The sequence below is a fragment of the Tympanuchus pallidicinctus genome, unplaced genomic scaffold (assembly GCF_026119805.1).
Source record: "Tympanuchus pallidicinctus isolate F22 unplaced genomic scaffold, pur_lepc_1.0 scaffold19, whole genome shotgun sequence".
NCBI lineage: Eukaryota > Metazoa > Chordata > Aves > Galliformes > Phasianidae > Tympanuchus > Tympanuchus pallidicinctus.
In genome coordinates, this window is record NW_026294710.1 from 5,748,779 (window position 1) to 5,761,919 (window position 13,141).

Consider the following 13,141-nt stretch of genomic DNA (forward strand, 5'->3'; position numbering starts at 1 on the left):
AGCCAAAAGAGGCTCTAAGTTTAATTTAGATTTACGTATCACAGCACCAGGCCTCTGGCAAGGATTTCTCAATAAACCTTGACTGCTAGTTGTTGTATTTTATATAACTCCTTGTAGTTTCATAGCTGTGCTTGTGTCCCTAGAAGAGTTGACAGCTGTTTATGGAATCGTTTAAGCAGGCTAAAAACCTGAACTTCTTACACTTGGATAACCACAGATCACTTAAACTATCACTTAAATGAGCTCAAAGTCATCGTATCCCAAGTTCAGCTGATATTTTTAGAGACAGAGACTATTGGGAGGTGCAAAGATAAAATGTTCTTGTGCATTTCAAGGCAGAAGTGGGCACACAACACTTCTGGCATCCCTCCAGAAGAGTAAGAAGTTTGACCACACAAATCAATGTTCACATCAAAATATGGATGAGAGGCTCTGCTCTTTTGAGTGAATACATGCCATTACAGAAAATTGGCTGTGCTGAAGAAATGTGGAATGGGCTTTAGAACCCTTAATGTCCAGTAATTACAGAAGCTACTGCATAACCTTTGTTATGAGAAATATTGGGTTAGGCCTCAGGGATGACAACTTATGTCTCCACACTGTTCCCGTTGATACTGTGGACTACTGTTGTAAGGACACCACCACAGACACAGGGAAACTAACTCTGATGAACAGCACCATGGATCAATGAAGCCATGCTATTAATCTGGGGGCACACTGCGAATCTGTGAGTGAGAAAGACAAATCTGAGTGGTAAGAGAAACTGTGTGTCATGTTATGCTGCAAGAGCAGAAAACTGGACTTAGTTCTATGGCAAATTGCAAAGACAGTCACTGAATTCAATTTTTTTCTTTTTCTCTGTTTGCAAGAAGAAAAAAACCAATGCAGTAAAGACTGGGAGAGACAGTTGTGTTCTCTTAGGCCCTTTACTTTGGGTGCTTATCATCTAAATTCATCAACTGAACAGAAATAAAGGAAACTGCAGAGAAAATGTTATAAAAAGGCAGTTCATGCAAACAAAACCAAGGATAATGTTTGTTCATCTGTTTTAACCACTGTAGTTTAGATGTAATTAGCTACACACCTTACACCACATTAGTAAGTGTACTCCAGTATATTGTATTAGAATAATTAAACCTTAGTAATAAGAGAACTTATTCAACACCCTTATTATTAAATCTCTGTTCAGATGTGGAGGAACACTGCCAGTTTTGGTGTGGATTATAACACATATGGATTAATGAGGTTCTGCTTTAACAATAAAGCTCAGCAGTCAACTAGGAATTTTAATCTTCAAAGTACTTTTCAAGCATTAAATAATTAAGATCCCATAACATTCTCATGAGATAGGTAAGTAAGTAAATACTCCTATTTCCATTACATGGAGGGAGTATGGGTTAGAGAACTCAGCTGGACTAACCGAAGTCTCTGGAGGTGTAATTACAAAAGCTACATTTAGGACTATGGAATGGATTTGGTATTTCCACATTTAAATGTTAGGAAATGGTATCACTCCAATAGAAGCTCAAAAACATACCCACAAAACTCACTAAGTCTTCCCATCTGTCTCCCTTTCTAAAGTGCACTTTCTATTTCTGTATCAAGGATACCTATATAAAAGGTCCATGTGTCTTTTTTTTTAAAACAGAAAGCTGCTGTGCATATACCTACACATACACTGTTACTTAACAGAAGGATGTTCTACTTTCCTGCCAGCTGTTACGGTTATTAAAAAAAAAAAAGGACATGTTTGCAAAACAAATTTTAATATTCAATTTTGTCCTTGAACAGTTTTCACTTGCAGCAATAAAAGAGCCAGAACCTGTAGGGGCTCATATTCCAATTGCCTGATGGTTTTAGACCAATTTTATTAACCAGTGTTTTGATTCATTTGGTTAAGTTAGTGTTTCATTTTGTTTTGTTATGTTTTTAACACACTGCAGGTTCCTGAAATTAAGTTGGCGTTGTTAGAAACAACAAGGTGGTATTGGAAATGCAGCATGAATATGAATGAATGTTCACAGTTCCATCAAGGTGGTCCCTGAATGAAAGGGCGCTTTTCCAAAATGACTATTGATTTTTGTGTTCACATCAGATGAATGATATATAGGCTAGTTCAAATTTCAAATAACATCCAACCTCAGCTCTGGAGATTTGTAAAGTGAGTACCAAAAGTAGGATGAATAGGATTATCTGATCAGTACTCTGAACAGGTAGATGTATCTGGCTTAAATGTTCAGGCCCAGATGCTTTAGCCATGTAAAGATAAAAGCTTCTGGCATACTAACAGAGTTAAAGAATTAGAAGATGGAAGTTTGCAGCTGCCTGAAGATTTCTGAAGGGTGGAGATTTTCTATATCTAAACAACAAAAACACAATGTATGCTCCCAAATTTTTCATGCTTTTTTGCAAACACAGATATACAGTGCTCACTAGCTAACCTGTCCTGCATGAGAGCAGAGAACCTAAGCAGACATCACTTATCTGGATGTACTTTCTAAATTGCCTTCCAGCAACTGCATCTCTCCTTTGCTATATCTAAATTCAACTAAGCCTACTGATAACTTCAGTAAGTGATTATTTACACAAAATGGGACAACTCTTGTGAGAGAAACGCAGACTCATAAAAGACTGACTTGTAATGTCATGAGAGGGGCCTCTTCCAAGACATATCAGAAAGGCTGATATATCTGTTCCCTATGCTGGGAGATTTGATTCACATCCTTGATCAGGGCTGTAACAGATGGGCTTTTTACAATGAAGGTAGTATGTACATCTGGTTAGGACAAGCCTCCTTGCAAAACTGACTCTTTAGGAAAAACCCTCTCTGTCCCACCACACTGTTCCGTTAAAAACACAAGAAAGTGAAACGTTATAAGACAGATGTTTTTATTTTATCTGCCCAATAAATAATCTGCTGTGTGGCTGCATAACCAAGCTAATTTATAAAGCATTTGAATTTCCACCTGTTTCAGGAAGACTTATTTCCTGTGTCTGTTATGCTACCAGAGAAAAAACAAAGCCAATGATTTTTAATGTATAATACTTATGCTAGAACTGCAGCTTGCTGTGACAATGTAGACTTGTAAACTGGCCTACCACCAGCACGGTTTCTAACCTCGTGATCTCTCTGAATGACTTTTCTTCACACAGCAAGGTCAGTAAAGCAGAACTAAGGTAAGGATGATTGCAAGCACTGATGCTGTTCAGGGTTTTATGCTACCCAGGAACTTCTGATGTGTTGCTGAGGGATCTCAGACCAGATGAGGAAAAGACACTGATGTATACAGTTCAGACTCTTGAACTACTGCTGCAATTTTCCGATGGCCTCTACATGTGTCCAGTTCTGCACTAGTAAAACGCTAGGGAACATTTGCTTTCCAAACATTCTTCTTTGCAGGCACGAGCCAGAAATAAGCTCTAACAGGCAACACCTGCAAGCAATTGATTAAATTACCCTGATTTGCATGCCCCAAACTGGTCACTTAAACATAGCTTTCTGATGGTGGTGTTGTGGGCAAGAATTCTGTGAGGATCTGCTCAAAGCACAGTAGCTGGAGGACTGCTTTGGGAAAAGCCTTTCCTTTTCCAATCTATCTGCTTCAATAGTGTGAAACTTGCCTTATAATTAGAGCAAATACACTACAGTGTGCAAAGTCAATAATAGCAGGGTGACTGAATTCATCTGAACACTGCTGGGTTTTCTGTGATGACAGCAATTAAGAAAAACTAGGAAAAACACATTTTCCTTTTCCTTTGCTTTCCAGGTATTGTTTCTAGGCCACAAACGTATATCATAAATTTTTTGTGTCTGAATAACTTGTGCAGTCAGATCTCAGGAAGATAGCTTGAAATTATGTGCACAGTGTTATGTATAAATTCAGCAAAGTCACTAGGTTTAAAAAATGCATATTGCCTTACAGACTGGTTCCCAAATAGTCTTCAATTTTACCTTAGTCATTTCTTCCAGAAACTGCATATAAATATGAATTGACATCAGCATGTAACTTCCACCTTCACATCACTCCTATTTTTGTAAGCCAAGGACCATAACGATGGGGGTAATTATAGCTTTGGCTATCTGCAGTTTTATCATGAGGAAAAACAGTTATATAGAAGACCTACGGCTGTGCTTCTTGCACTAGCAGTAGTGGAAATCTAAGAACCAAATATGGAGGATATTAAAATAATTCTGTAAAATGCATAGGTGTGCTCTGTTATCTAAGATAACCAGTTATAAAAGGAGAGTTGAATTTAGAAACTACTAAGAGAGCAAGAGTGTAAGAAAAAGATAGAAAATACTCAATTAACAACTGCAAGAAACAAAAGCATATTAGAGAAAGATAATATACATGCAGAGTTTACAAACCGTGTCTTTAGGGTGGCCCAATAAGTAGAAATATGGGGACCCATGCTTGTCACTTTTCATGCACATGGAGAGACTGGAAGGTACCATTCCTAAAGGAAGGGGAGGAACAGCCTAGGACCAATCATTAGAATTAACAGAACCAGTGACATAAAGATATTTCATTATTGTTAGAGCAGAGAATTCTTAGTAAGTTTAGAAGACGCGAGTAAAAAGTGCATATGTAACAGGAAAGAAGTATTTCTGTAAAGCCGAGACAAATAAGCATGCTGTAAGTCTAAGTATTAGTGAATAATTTCAACTGCTACATGTATATATTCAGGAGGTAGAGTCACCTGAACAGTGTGTGCAGAGTACATCTCGAGGTGCTTTTTGAAGGAGTCATGACAAATGAAAAGCAAAACAAATAAATAACAAATTTTAGAACTGTGCCAACCAGTTTGCATGAAAAATCCTTGCATTGGTATCAACTCCAACATTTTTTTGTCTCAGCCAATAGGGCAGTGCTAGATCATGAACTGAGAGTTACTTCAACACCTTTCAGAAATGGCTCCTTGCTAAATAACTGGCTACTTTCATCTATTAGCCAGCAATGACTTTATGTATACTGAAGCTTTAGTTGTCATGTGCACAACTCTTCCTTAAATAACTAAAAATTAATCTAAACCCTACTATGAAAAATCACGTCATAAACCTTAAGGAAGGACTTCTTATAAGGGCATGTAGCAACAGGACAAGATGAAATGGCTTTAAACTGGAAGAGAGCAGATTTAGACTAGATATTAGGAAGAAATTTCTTACTGTGAGGGTGGTGAGACACTGGAACAGGTTGCCCAGTGAGGCTGTGGATGCTCCCTCCCTGAAAGTACTCAAGGCCAGGCTGGATGGGGCTGTGAGCAACCTGGTTTAGAGGGAGGTGTCTGTGTCTATAGCAAGGGTTTGGAACTACATGATCTTAAAGGTCCTTTCAAACCCAAACCATTCTATGATTCTATGATGGTCCATAGAGTGGATTCTGTACATGAAGCCTCATGTGAAGCCACCCATCGTGAAAATGCACAGAGAAAGGTAAAGAAAAGCCATTGTACACAGCCATCAAGTTGGAACCCGACGATCCTTATGGATCTTTTCCAATTCTGGATATTCTAAGATTCTCTGAAATGACAGCCAACTATGATACACAGAGCCCTTGTGTGCCGGACCTCACTGATACTGATCGTCCCAGCAAAGTACATGCAAGGCTGGACCCAGATTTCCAAAGAAGGGAAAGGGGACATTTTTCATAAACATTGATGTGAATGGACTGGAGTGCCTTAAACTTCCAACTTTCTGCAGGCTAAACAACTTGAACTAAATGAAAAATGACAAAAATTGATAGAAACTTGATAGAAAGTGAAGTCCTGCTGTGAAAGCCTTGGTTCCTTGTCTTTCGTTAAAATGTTTCTCGTGGGTGAAATTCAGTATTTCTATTTTTTGGCACCAGCAGGGAAGCAAGCTGGGGGTGGATGTTGTGCCTTGCTGCTGGGATACAGTCCACCCACAAATCGCCATTCAGAGGTCAATCACGCCTCAGCCTCCTCCACCTTTTAGCCTAGATTGCAGTTTTTTTATTGTAAAATAGGTTACTTTCAAGCACTTCTTATAATTGCTTACATATTCTAATGTAGATTTATGCAATGAAAGGAAATGCTAGCAGCAGTAAGCCAGAAGAAGCAAGTTGCCAGCACTGCCGAGACTTAGAGTAAAACACCACAGGTTTTCCTAGGGATCTTCTTCCACTGATATTTAGAATAATTCTGGTTGTTGCTGAAGAAAGCTGTAGCTTCCTGGGGCAGAACTGTCATTAGAATTAGCCTGCCTCTTTCAGAGCTCATTGTTGGATGGAGAGGCTGTGATTTGTTAGTTTTATTTACACTTGAATGTTATTATTTTTGGATGTTGTGAACAATTTTCCCTCGTTTTGCCTTTAGGGATGCCTCTTCATCCCAATGCTCAGCTGTGCAACATAGATGTGTTTCTGATGGTGTTATAGATAGGGATAAGGCCGGAAAAATACAAGTGCTTGCAATAAGACAACCACAGTGTGAGTAAGCAGCAGCTCCTGCTGAAGCCAATAACTTTGACGGATGCATAAATTGGGAATTAAGCAGACATTTTGAGAAATATTTTGGCCTGCTGCTTTAAACAAGTTGTATTTATTGCTGGGCTGAGAAGTGCACAGTGCCAGCATTGGCTTGTGAATGTTGTGTATCTTGATGGGTATGAAACCTGGCATTTCCTGCAACAATCCCTGGGCACTGAGGATTGGGATCCCCAGCAGCACTTGCACTATAATATGATTTCTCACTGTGGTCTTGATTCTTTGGAGATTGAGTCTGGCAAACTATTTCCCATGAAACATGATGCTGCTGTTCTTTGGGTTTGGATGAGCTGTGGCAATTCACCTTCTTTGGAAGTCCAGTTCCTTTGGCTATCCTTATCCTCAGCAAACATGTTCAGCAATTGTGGGTGATAAAATATCCATTTTCTAATCTTCTTTTGGTGTACTCTGCTGTGAATCAGCTTCTCTTTCAGAGCATTTATCATATCTCTACTCCTTCACGTATCTTGTGATAGAAGACACTAGCACAGGATTTCTGGCTATGTGGGACCTCCTCTCTCTGAAGTACTCTGGGATGTCTGGAATTTGCAGAATTCGCAGTTGGCTTTGAAGCAAATGGTGCTTTTATAGCACACTTTATTCCTTTCCCTAGGTTTATGCAGTGCCTCAGCTCAGCCAGAGTTTCCTGGGATGCACTTACAAGCACGGATTTCCAGGTGGCACAAACAGACATGTCTCATTCGGATTTACACTCTCTCAGGAGTGCTCTTCATTTCTTTGCTGAAATCTTTCTGCTTTTCAGATTACATTTTTCTCTTTCACAGATCGCTTTCTTATCAGTGTTGGCTTTTTCTTAACACTGCTTTCACTGATGCCAATCACAACAGCATTCTCCCACTGATAATTCTTATACTTAAATTCATGCTGTCATATTTTGTGCTAACAGAACAATGGCTCTGAAATTTAAAAAGAATTGATTACGTTGCTCTAAGAAAATACAAAGTTAAAGACTGGAAGACAATAACATGGCATTTTTTAGCTAGTTAGTTTCAGCTATCCTAGACAACCTTCTTTCTTAGCACCATGGGTCTGAAAGCCACTGCTCTTGGAAAGGGCTTGAAATGCAGCCTGCCTACAGCTGATTTAGGAAGCCCTGACCTTTCACTTGTCAGAGACTGAGAGAGAAGAGCCAAGAAAGCATCCTGATATGCTTCTCCTTTGTTTCTATTCCTCTCCAGACATCTGTGCCACACCAGTGCTGCAATCCAGTCAACCCTTCAGCCTTGCATTTTGATGCTCAGCCAAGTCCTATTTCCATCTGAGGGGCTGCAGAGCTGGACACTGACGGTGATAAAAGAGATTTCTGACATGTACTTGCTAAGAACAACAGAAGAGTGATTCTTTCAGTAAAAAAAAAGCTCCAATTAGTCTGCTCAACAGAGCAATTCTGGAGGGAAGAAGAAATAACTGCTGTGTTTGAAATACTTGGATGTCTTCAGGTCCACTTTGTCCTTGTGCTTACTTGTCACAATCTTATTTGTGCCCAGTTTTCCTTAATTTGGAAAATTATTTTCTGGAGGTTTCTGTCATCAGCACTCTGATAAACACTCTTTGCAGCATGCTGTTTTATCCTTGAAATCCTGTCCTTGAGAAGCGCCCTTTGGTGTTCATCATGTTTCTATTTGTTTGTAACTTTCAAAAAAGTTGCTGTTGATTTTTATGTGCTCTTTCTGTTTATTCATATAACACTTTTTATTGCTTTGGAAAGGACTTAGGGAGGACTGAAATATCAGATCTTTTCAAAAGCAGCTGCTTATTTTGTTTCCATTTCACCTGCAGACTGAACACTGTGTTTTCTCTGCCAGTGTCATGTTCACATTAAGAACTGCAGACATGCAGATACTACTCTGCTCTGATGCTTTCTGTAGGCTATGTGTACATTACAAAGTAATTTTTGAACACTTTCACTGCTGTTTCCGTGCAGTAGGTAAACATGGATTTCTAGCACTGCTGCTTAGCTCTCCCATGTGGAACAGTGATGCAGCTGATTATGATTAACTCTCTCATTAAACAACAATTCCTGATAGCAACTTCTATGGAATCATAGAATCATTTGGGTTGGAAAAGATTTTTAAGATCATCAAGTACAATTGTCAACATGACCTACAAAGTTCCAACATTAAACACATGCCTTAGTGCCAATAGTTCCTTAGAGCATATATCACAATAATCTGCATTTTTACATCGCCTTTCCTCTAAGCCATTCCATATGGTGAGCAATACTTTAAACTTACATGTGAATTCATCTAATTTTTGTCCCGTTATTACTACAAACTGCACCCAGATCTGTAGTGGTTTATCCATATTTCCCAAACAGGTACTTTTGAGGAGAGGAAAGTTCATGCTCGTTTACATCTGTTGGAGGATTTGTTTTCCCAGAACAATACGATATACACTGAATATTTTTTTCCCCACATTTATTTATATTTTCTTATGACTTTGTAGTAAGGTACAGATTTATAAGACTGCATGAACATTTTAGATCTCCCACAAGCCTAGGTTTAAGTGCCATCCAGAAGGTGGAACTTAAGAAAGGCAGAAGGACTCCAAACTATAATCAAATCTGGCACGGATTCTTTGGTCTCAGTAGCATCCCATGACCCCCAGAAAATTAAATCATTTTCCAAGGAACCTGAGAATGGCTGGAACATGACTCTGTCATGTTCAGAAGGATTATTATTGCTAAGTCAGTAGCGGACTCTTATTTATTCTTTCATTAAAAGTGATGCACTTCTCTCTACAAAAAGGTTTTGGAGGTGATCTGAATCTCTGTTGGAGGTCTTCCTGGAGGGGTTGGCTAAAATTGTTATTAATGATCTTCGTACCAATTTCCCATAATCACTGACAGCCATTTTGGCTTTGTTCCCACTCACAAAATATGCAACCGACCAACTTTATCACCACGTGAGCAGGTTCTGACCCAGAACCTCTTGAAAGCTGGTAAAAATGCAACCAGCGCTATCCCAAGTGTTGCCTGAGCCATAGGATTGGCTCTCGTTCAGAGAGGAAAATAGAGCAATTACCATAGACTGAGAGCTGGCAAAGCACTGGCTTTCAGTGGAACTGACTTTAATGCCTCCAACTGAGGTAATGAGCTTTTGTTGATAACAAAGGCTGACCTGAACCTACATTTAAACCTAAGTATTACTTTGCATTTTCATATGCTACTGCAATTACTGATTCTAATGGGAAATGATTCTGGAACTTCAAACAGAATATTAGAAAAAAATTAAGGGACTTTTGGAAGAACTAGCATAAAGATGTAAAGGAACATTTATTTAAAAAATTTTTTTCTATGATATTTAAGGCCCAGCTGCATACGTCATAGAACTTATGTAAATATATTACATGGTCATGCTGTTCTTTAAGACCTGATTTCAATTTTTAAAAAAGTGCTTTTTGTCTTTGAATTACCTTTGGATAACTTATTTTTATTTCTTGTCACTTCAGCAATGAAATAAGGTTTCTATAGTGCCTAAATGGCTTGCACTTTGGAATATTTGAAAAAGTCTCAGAAATGAAACGTGAGAAGAATGAATCTTGCTTTCTCATCACAGTCAGCAGTTTCCTTTTCTATTCAGACATGGCTTCTACTTGATTGTCTGTGTATACTGTCAGAGATAATACAGAGGGTAGGGTTGTCAAAGTACATTCTTTTTAATGCTTGGAGTTTAAATCTGAGCCTCTAAATGATGTGGCAACAAGACTGTCTGCTGTGATTGAAAATGTGCAGAGAGGTACCAATAGAGGAAAGGACAGCTTACAGGCAAATCAGCAACTCCCAGCACACTCAGAGATATCCTCTAAAGAGTTCAAAGTGCTTCCTCCAATGCACATCTTCTAAGCCATTGCCAGTGTTGGGAGGGCAGCAGAGGACAGTGATGTACATACATCTGTGTGCGGCCTTGAGCCAAGAAAGCACTTAAATGTGAACAAGTCCATCTGTACTCAGGTAAGCATTTAAGTCCATACTTAATATATCTTAGCACACGACAATATATTCATTCACAACTGCTACTTAACACCAAAGCAGTATAATTAACTTATATAGGTTCATGCACACAGAAAATCATAAAGATGAAAACCCACCATATTCAGGGACCTGTCCTGTTCCACGTTTCAACAACAGGCGCACTCTCCTGCCACCAGACTTGATTAGCTCTATTGCTCTGGCATGTGTCATGTCCCTTGTGCTTTCTCCATTGATTTCAATTATTTGATCCCCTACCTGTCAGGTAAGAAGAACATTGAGTGAGACAGAATTGCAGGAAAATGAGCGTTTCAGGAAGAGACATATTCAATGCATCACAGGTTACTTGAATGACAGACAGACACATCAAGGCAAATTTGTTCCTGTCTGTCTGAAGGATATCACTGGCAGATTAAATAACCTCCAAGATGGATTCTGAATGGGATGTATCGAATGCTGCTCCTCTGCAGCTGAAATCAGAGCAAAGTGTTTGTAACCTGTCTTGTGCCTTCTATACGAAAGAGGTTTTGTGAACTGCTTGATATGTTGGAACCACTGGAAGCATGTTACCATGCTACAGTTCACCTTGTGGTGTTGTACCAGCCTGAGAACACTGCTGCATGGAACTGACTGTTTTCACAGAGAAAAGAAAGCATCAGAGTACAAATGCTGAGATCTACCACTGGACTATCCAAACCTTGGCAGCAAGATTTCACACCAAATTTAGTGTTGCAGACTAAAGAAGGAAAGGCAAGTTGCTGCAGCAGCCGCTACCAAGATCAAGCACGTGTGCTGGATTCTCAGGGAGTGTGATTTGCACTGGTGACCCACAGGTGGTTTTCACACTGGGGTGTCCGCTCAGATCATCAATCCCCACACCTCTGATTACAGATTTCTGTTGCCGCTTTCCTGGATGCTTTGCAGTCATTCAGCCTCCTTAGTACTTTTCTGCCTCTATCTCTCTAGCTACAAAGCAGGGCACTGCTGTCTGTCTCCCTCCTTGAACTCCCTTGGATCTTGCCTTGTTCTGGTTGTGCCCTTCACTCACAGAGAAACCAGCTTTGGGTGCAGGAAACCTCTGCACTGAGCATCAGAGTGCTCACTTTGCATGGTCAGCATGACAGGTAGCACAAAGAGCAGGTAGTAGTTCTATTGGAGCTTGGTGCAGTACCACGTCCACACACTAACTCTGTGGGATGGTCCAGTGAGCAGCATGGCAAGGTGACAGCCCCGTATGAGCAGCACTGCAGCCTCCAGAGGTGAGGTTTTGCAGCTGCATTGCAGATGTGCTGTTAGAAGGAACACCTGGATGGAGATCCTGGTGTCGGTAGAGGTGCGAGTCCAGGAGCTGGGCTGCCGAGAGCTGCATGAGGGACTGAGCTGGGTGGGCTCAGCAAACTCGTTTATCAGTGCTATGAGAGAACAGCTGCTCAGGGGGGTCACACCTGCCTCGGTCTGCATCTGTGTATTCCTCACTGTGGGGAGCTGTGCACACCCAACACACTGAAATTACAATGCTGCGTACATCCAAGAGAGGGTTTTAAAGAGACTGTACAGATCTCTGGATGATGAACACTTCCTTTTCCTCTTACAAGCTTCTGTTGACAAAACCAGCTCTTTGCTGGCCTTGGACACTGGAATGCTTTCTGTTTTGTATGCTTTCTTTGCTGCTATTGTATTTCTGTCAACTGAAAGTGTAATCCTCCAGAGGCTTTCTTTCCTTCTTGAGTCTGCAGTACACTATTTACCAAATAAACTTGCATAATATGAAATGTCAACAAGACTGCTTGCATCAAAGAAAACTGGAAGGGATGTCAAGAAGTCGTCTAGTCCCTACTTCTGTTCAGAGGCAGAAAGAATGCTACTAAAAGCACTGTGCCAGTGTTTCTCAATAGGAATTCATACCTTGTCAATAGGAGTTGCAGTCTATTTTAAGAACTCTTCCAGAGTACCGCAATGCAATCTCTTCCAGTACTTTATTTAACTAAAAAGTCATTGATTCAAATAAAACCTCAGAGCCTTGCTATTATGTTTGGAATTTGCTGCAGATTGAGCAGTGGAGGAAAAATTCAGGATTATTTGATGCCAAAAGGCTGTATTTTTTGCAGTGCAAATTTATTTCTTAGATGATTTTCTCTGCTAGGAGTAATGGATGTAGCACACAGTATGGATTTTTAGATACTTCTGCTGACATCCAGCAGTGACACAAGCAGATGTGCTCCTGGGATCACGCAGTGGTTGGCCGTGAAGGTTTCCGGTGTCACCCTGACTTTTGCAGGGCCAGTTGGATGTAGCTGCTTCACATGCTCAGAGCAAGACCAGAAAATCCCTCTTACCACTTACATCACACGAAGATTAAACATAGATTTATAGCACTCTCCCCACAAGGAAAGACAAATGCAGACAAAATGCCACCAGTTTGAGAGAGCCTGCTTCCAAATGCCATGAAACAACAAAATCCTCTTAGAAATCCTGTGAAAGTCAGGCCGCACTTTCCAAAGGTTTGAAAACAGTTCTTTTTTTGTGCCGTGCTGCCTGGATATACCACATTTTGCAGAAGGTATTTAGAATGATCTTGTTAGCGTGTTTTGAGAAAAGAAGTGCCAGATTAGATCAAACGAAGGAGTTGTTTTCATCACTCCTT

At 40.0% G+C, this 13,141-nt stretch overlaps 2 protein-coding genes across 8 annotated transcripts in view; one reads left to right on the forward strand and one right to left on the reverse strand.

The window, feature by feature from the left end:
• PHTF2 (putative homeodomain transcription factor 2) overlaps nt 1–12,935 on the forward strand; it is a 106,877-nt gene extending 93,942 nt beyond the window's left edge. The window contains exon 15 of the mRNA XM_052680872.1: nt 12,792–12,935. Within this exon, the coding sequence (XP_052536832.1) occupies nt 12,792–12,920 (129 nt within the window). The 3' untranslated portion in view covers nt 12,921–12,935. The remainder of the gene's footprint in view (nt 1–12,791) is intronic.
• MAGI2 (membrane associated guanylate kinase, WW and PDZ domain containing 2) overlaps nt 1–13,141 on the reverse strand; it is a 699,053-nt gene that overhangs the window by 12,294 nt on the left and 673,618 nt on the right. For 5 of the 7 annotated variants that reach the window (XM_052680840.1, XM_052680841.1, XM_052680839.1 and 2 more), the window contains one exon: nt 10,617–10,755. In XM_052680840.1, the coding sequence (XP_052536800.1) occupies nt 10,617–10,755 (139 nt within the window). Of the gene's footprint in view, nt 1–4,369; nt 4,481–10,616; nt 10,756–13,141 lie in introns of all 7 variants that reach the window. The other 2 variants (XM_052680843.1, XM_052680844.1) reach the window with 2 other exon arrangements.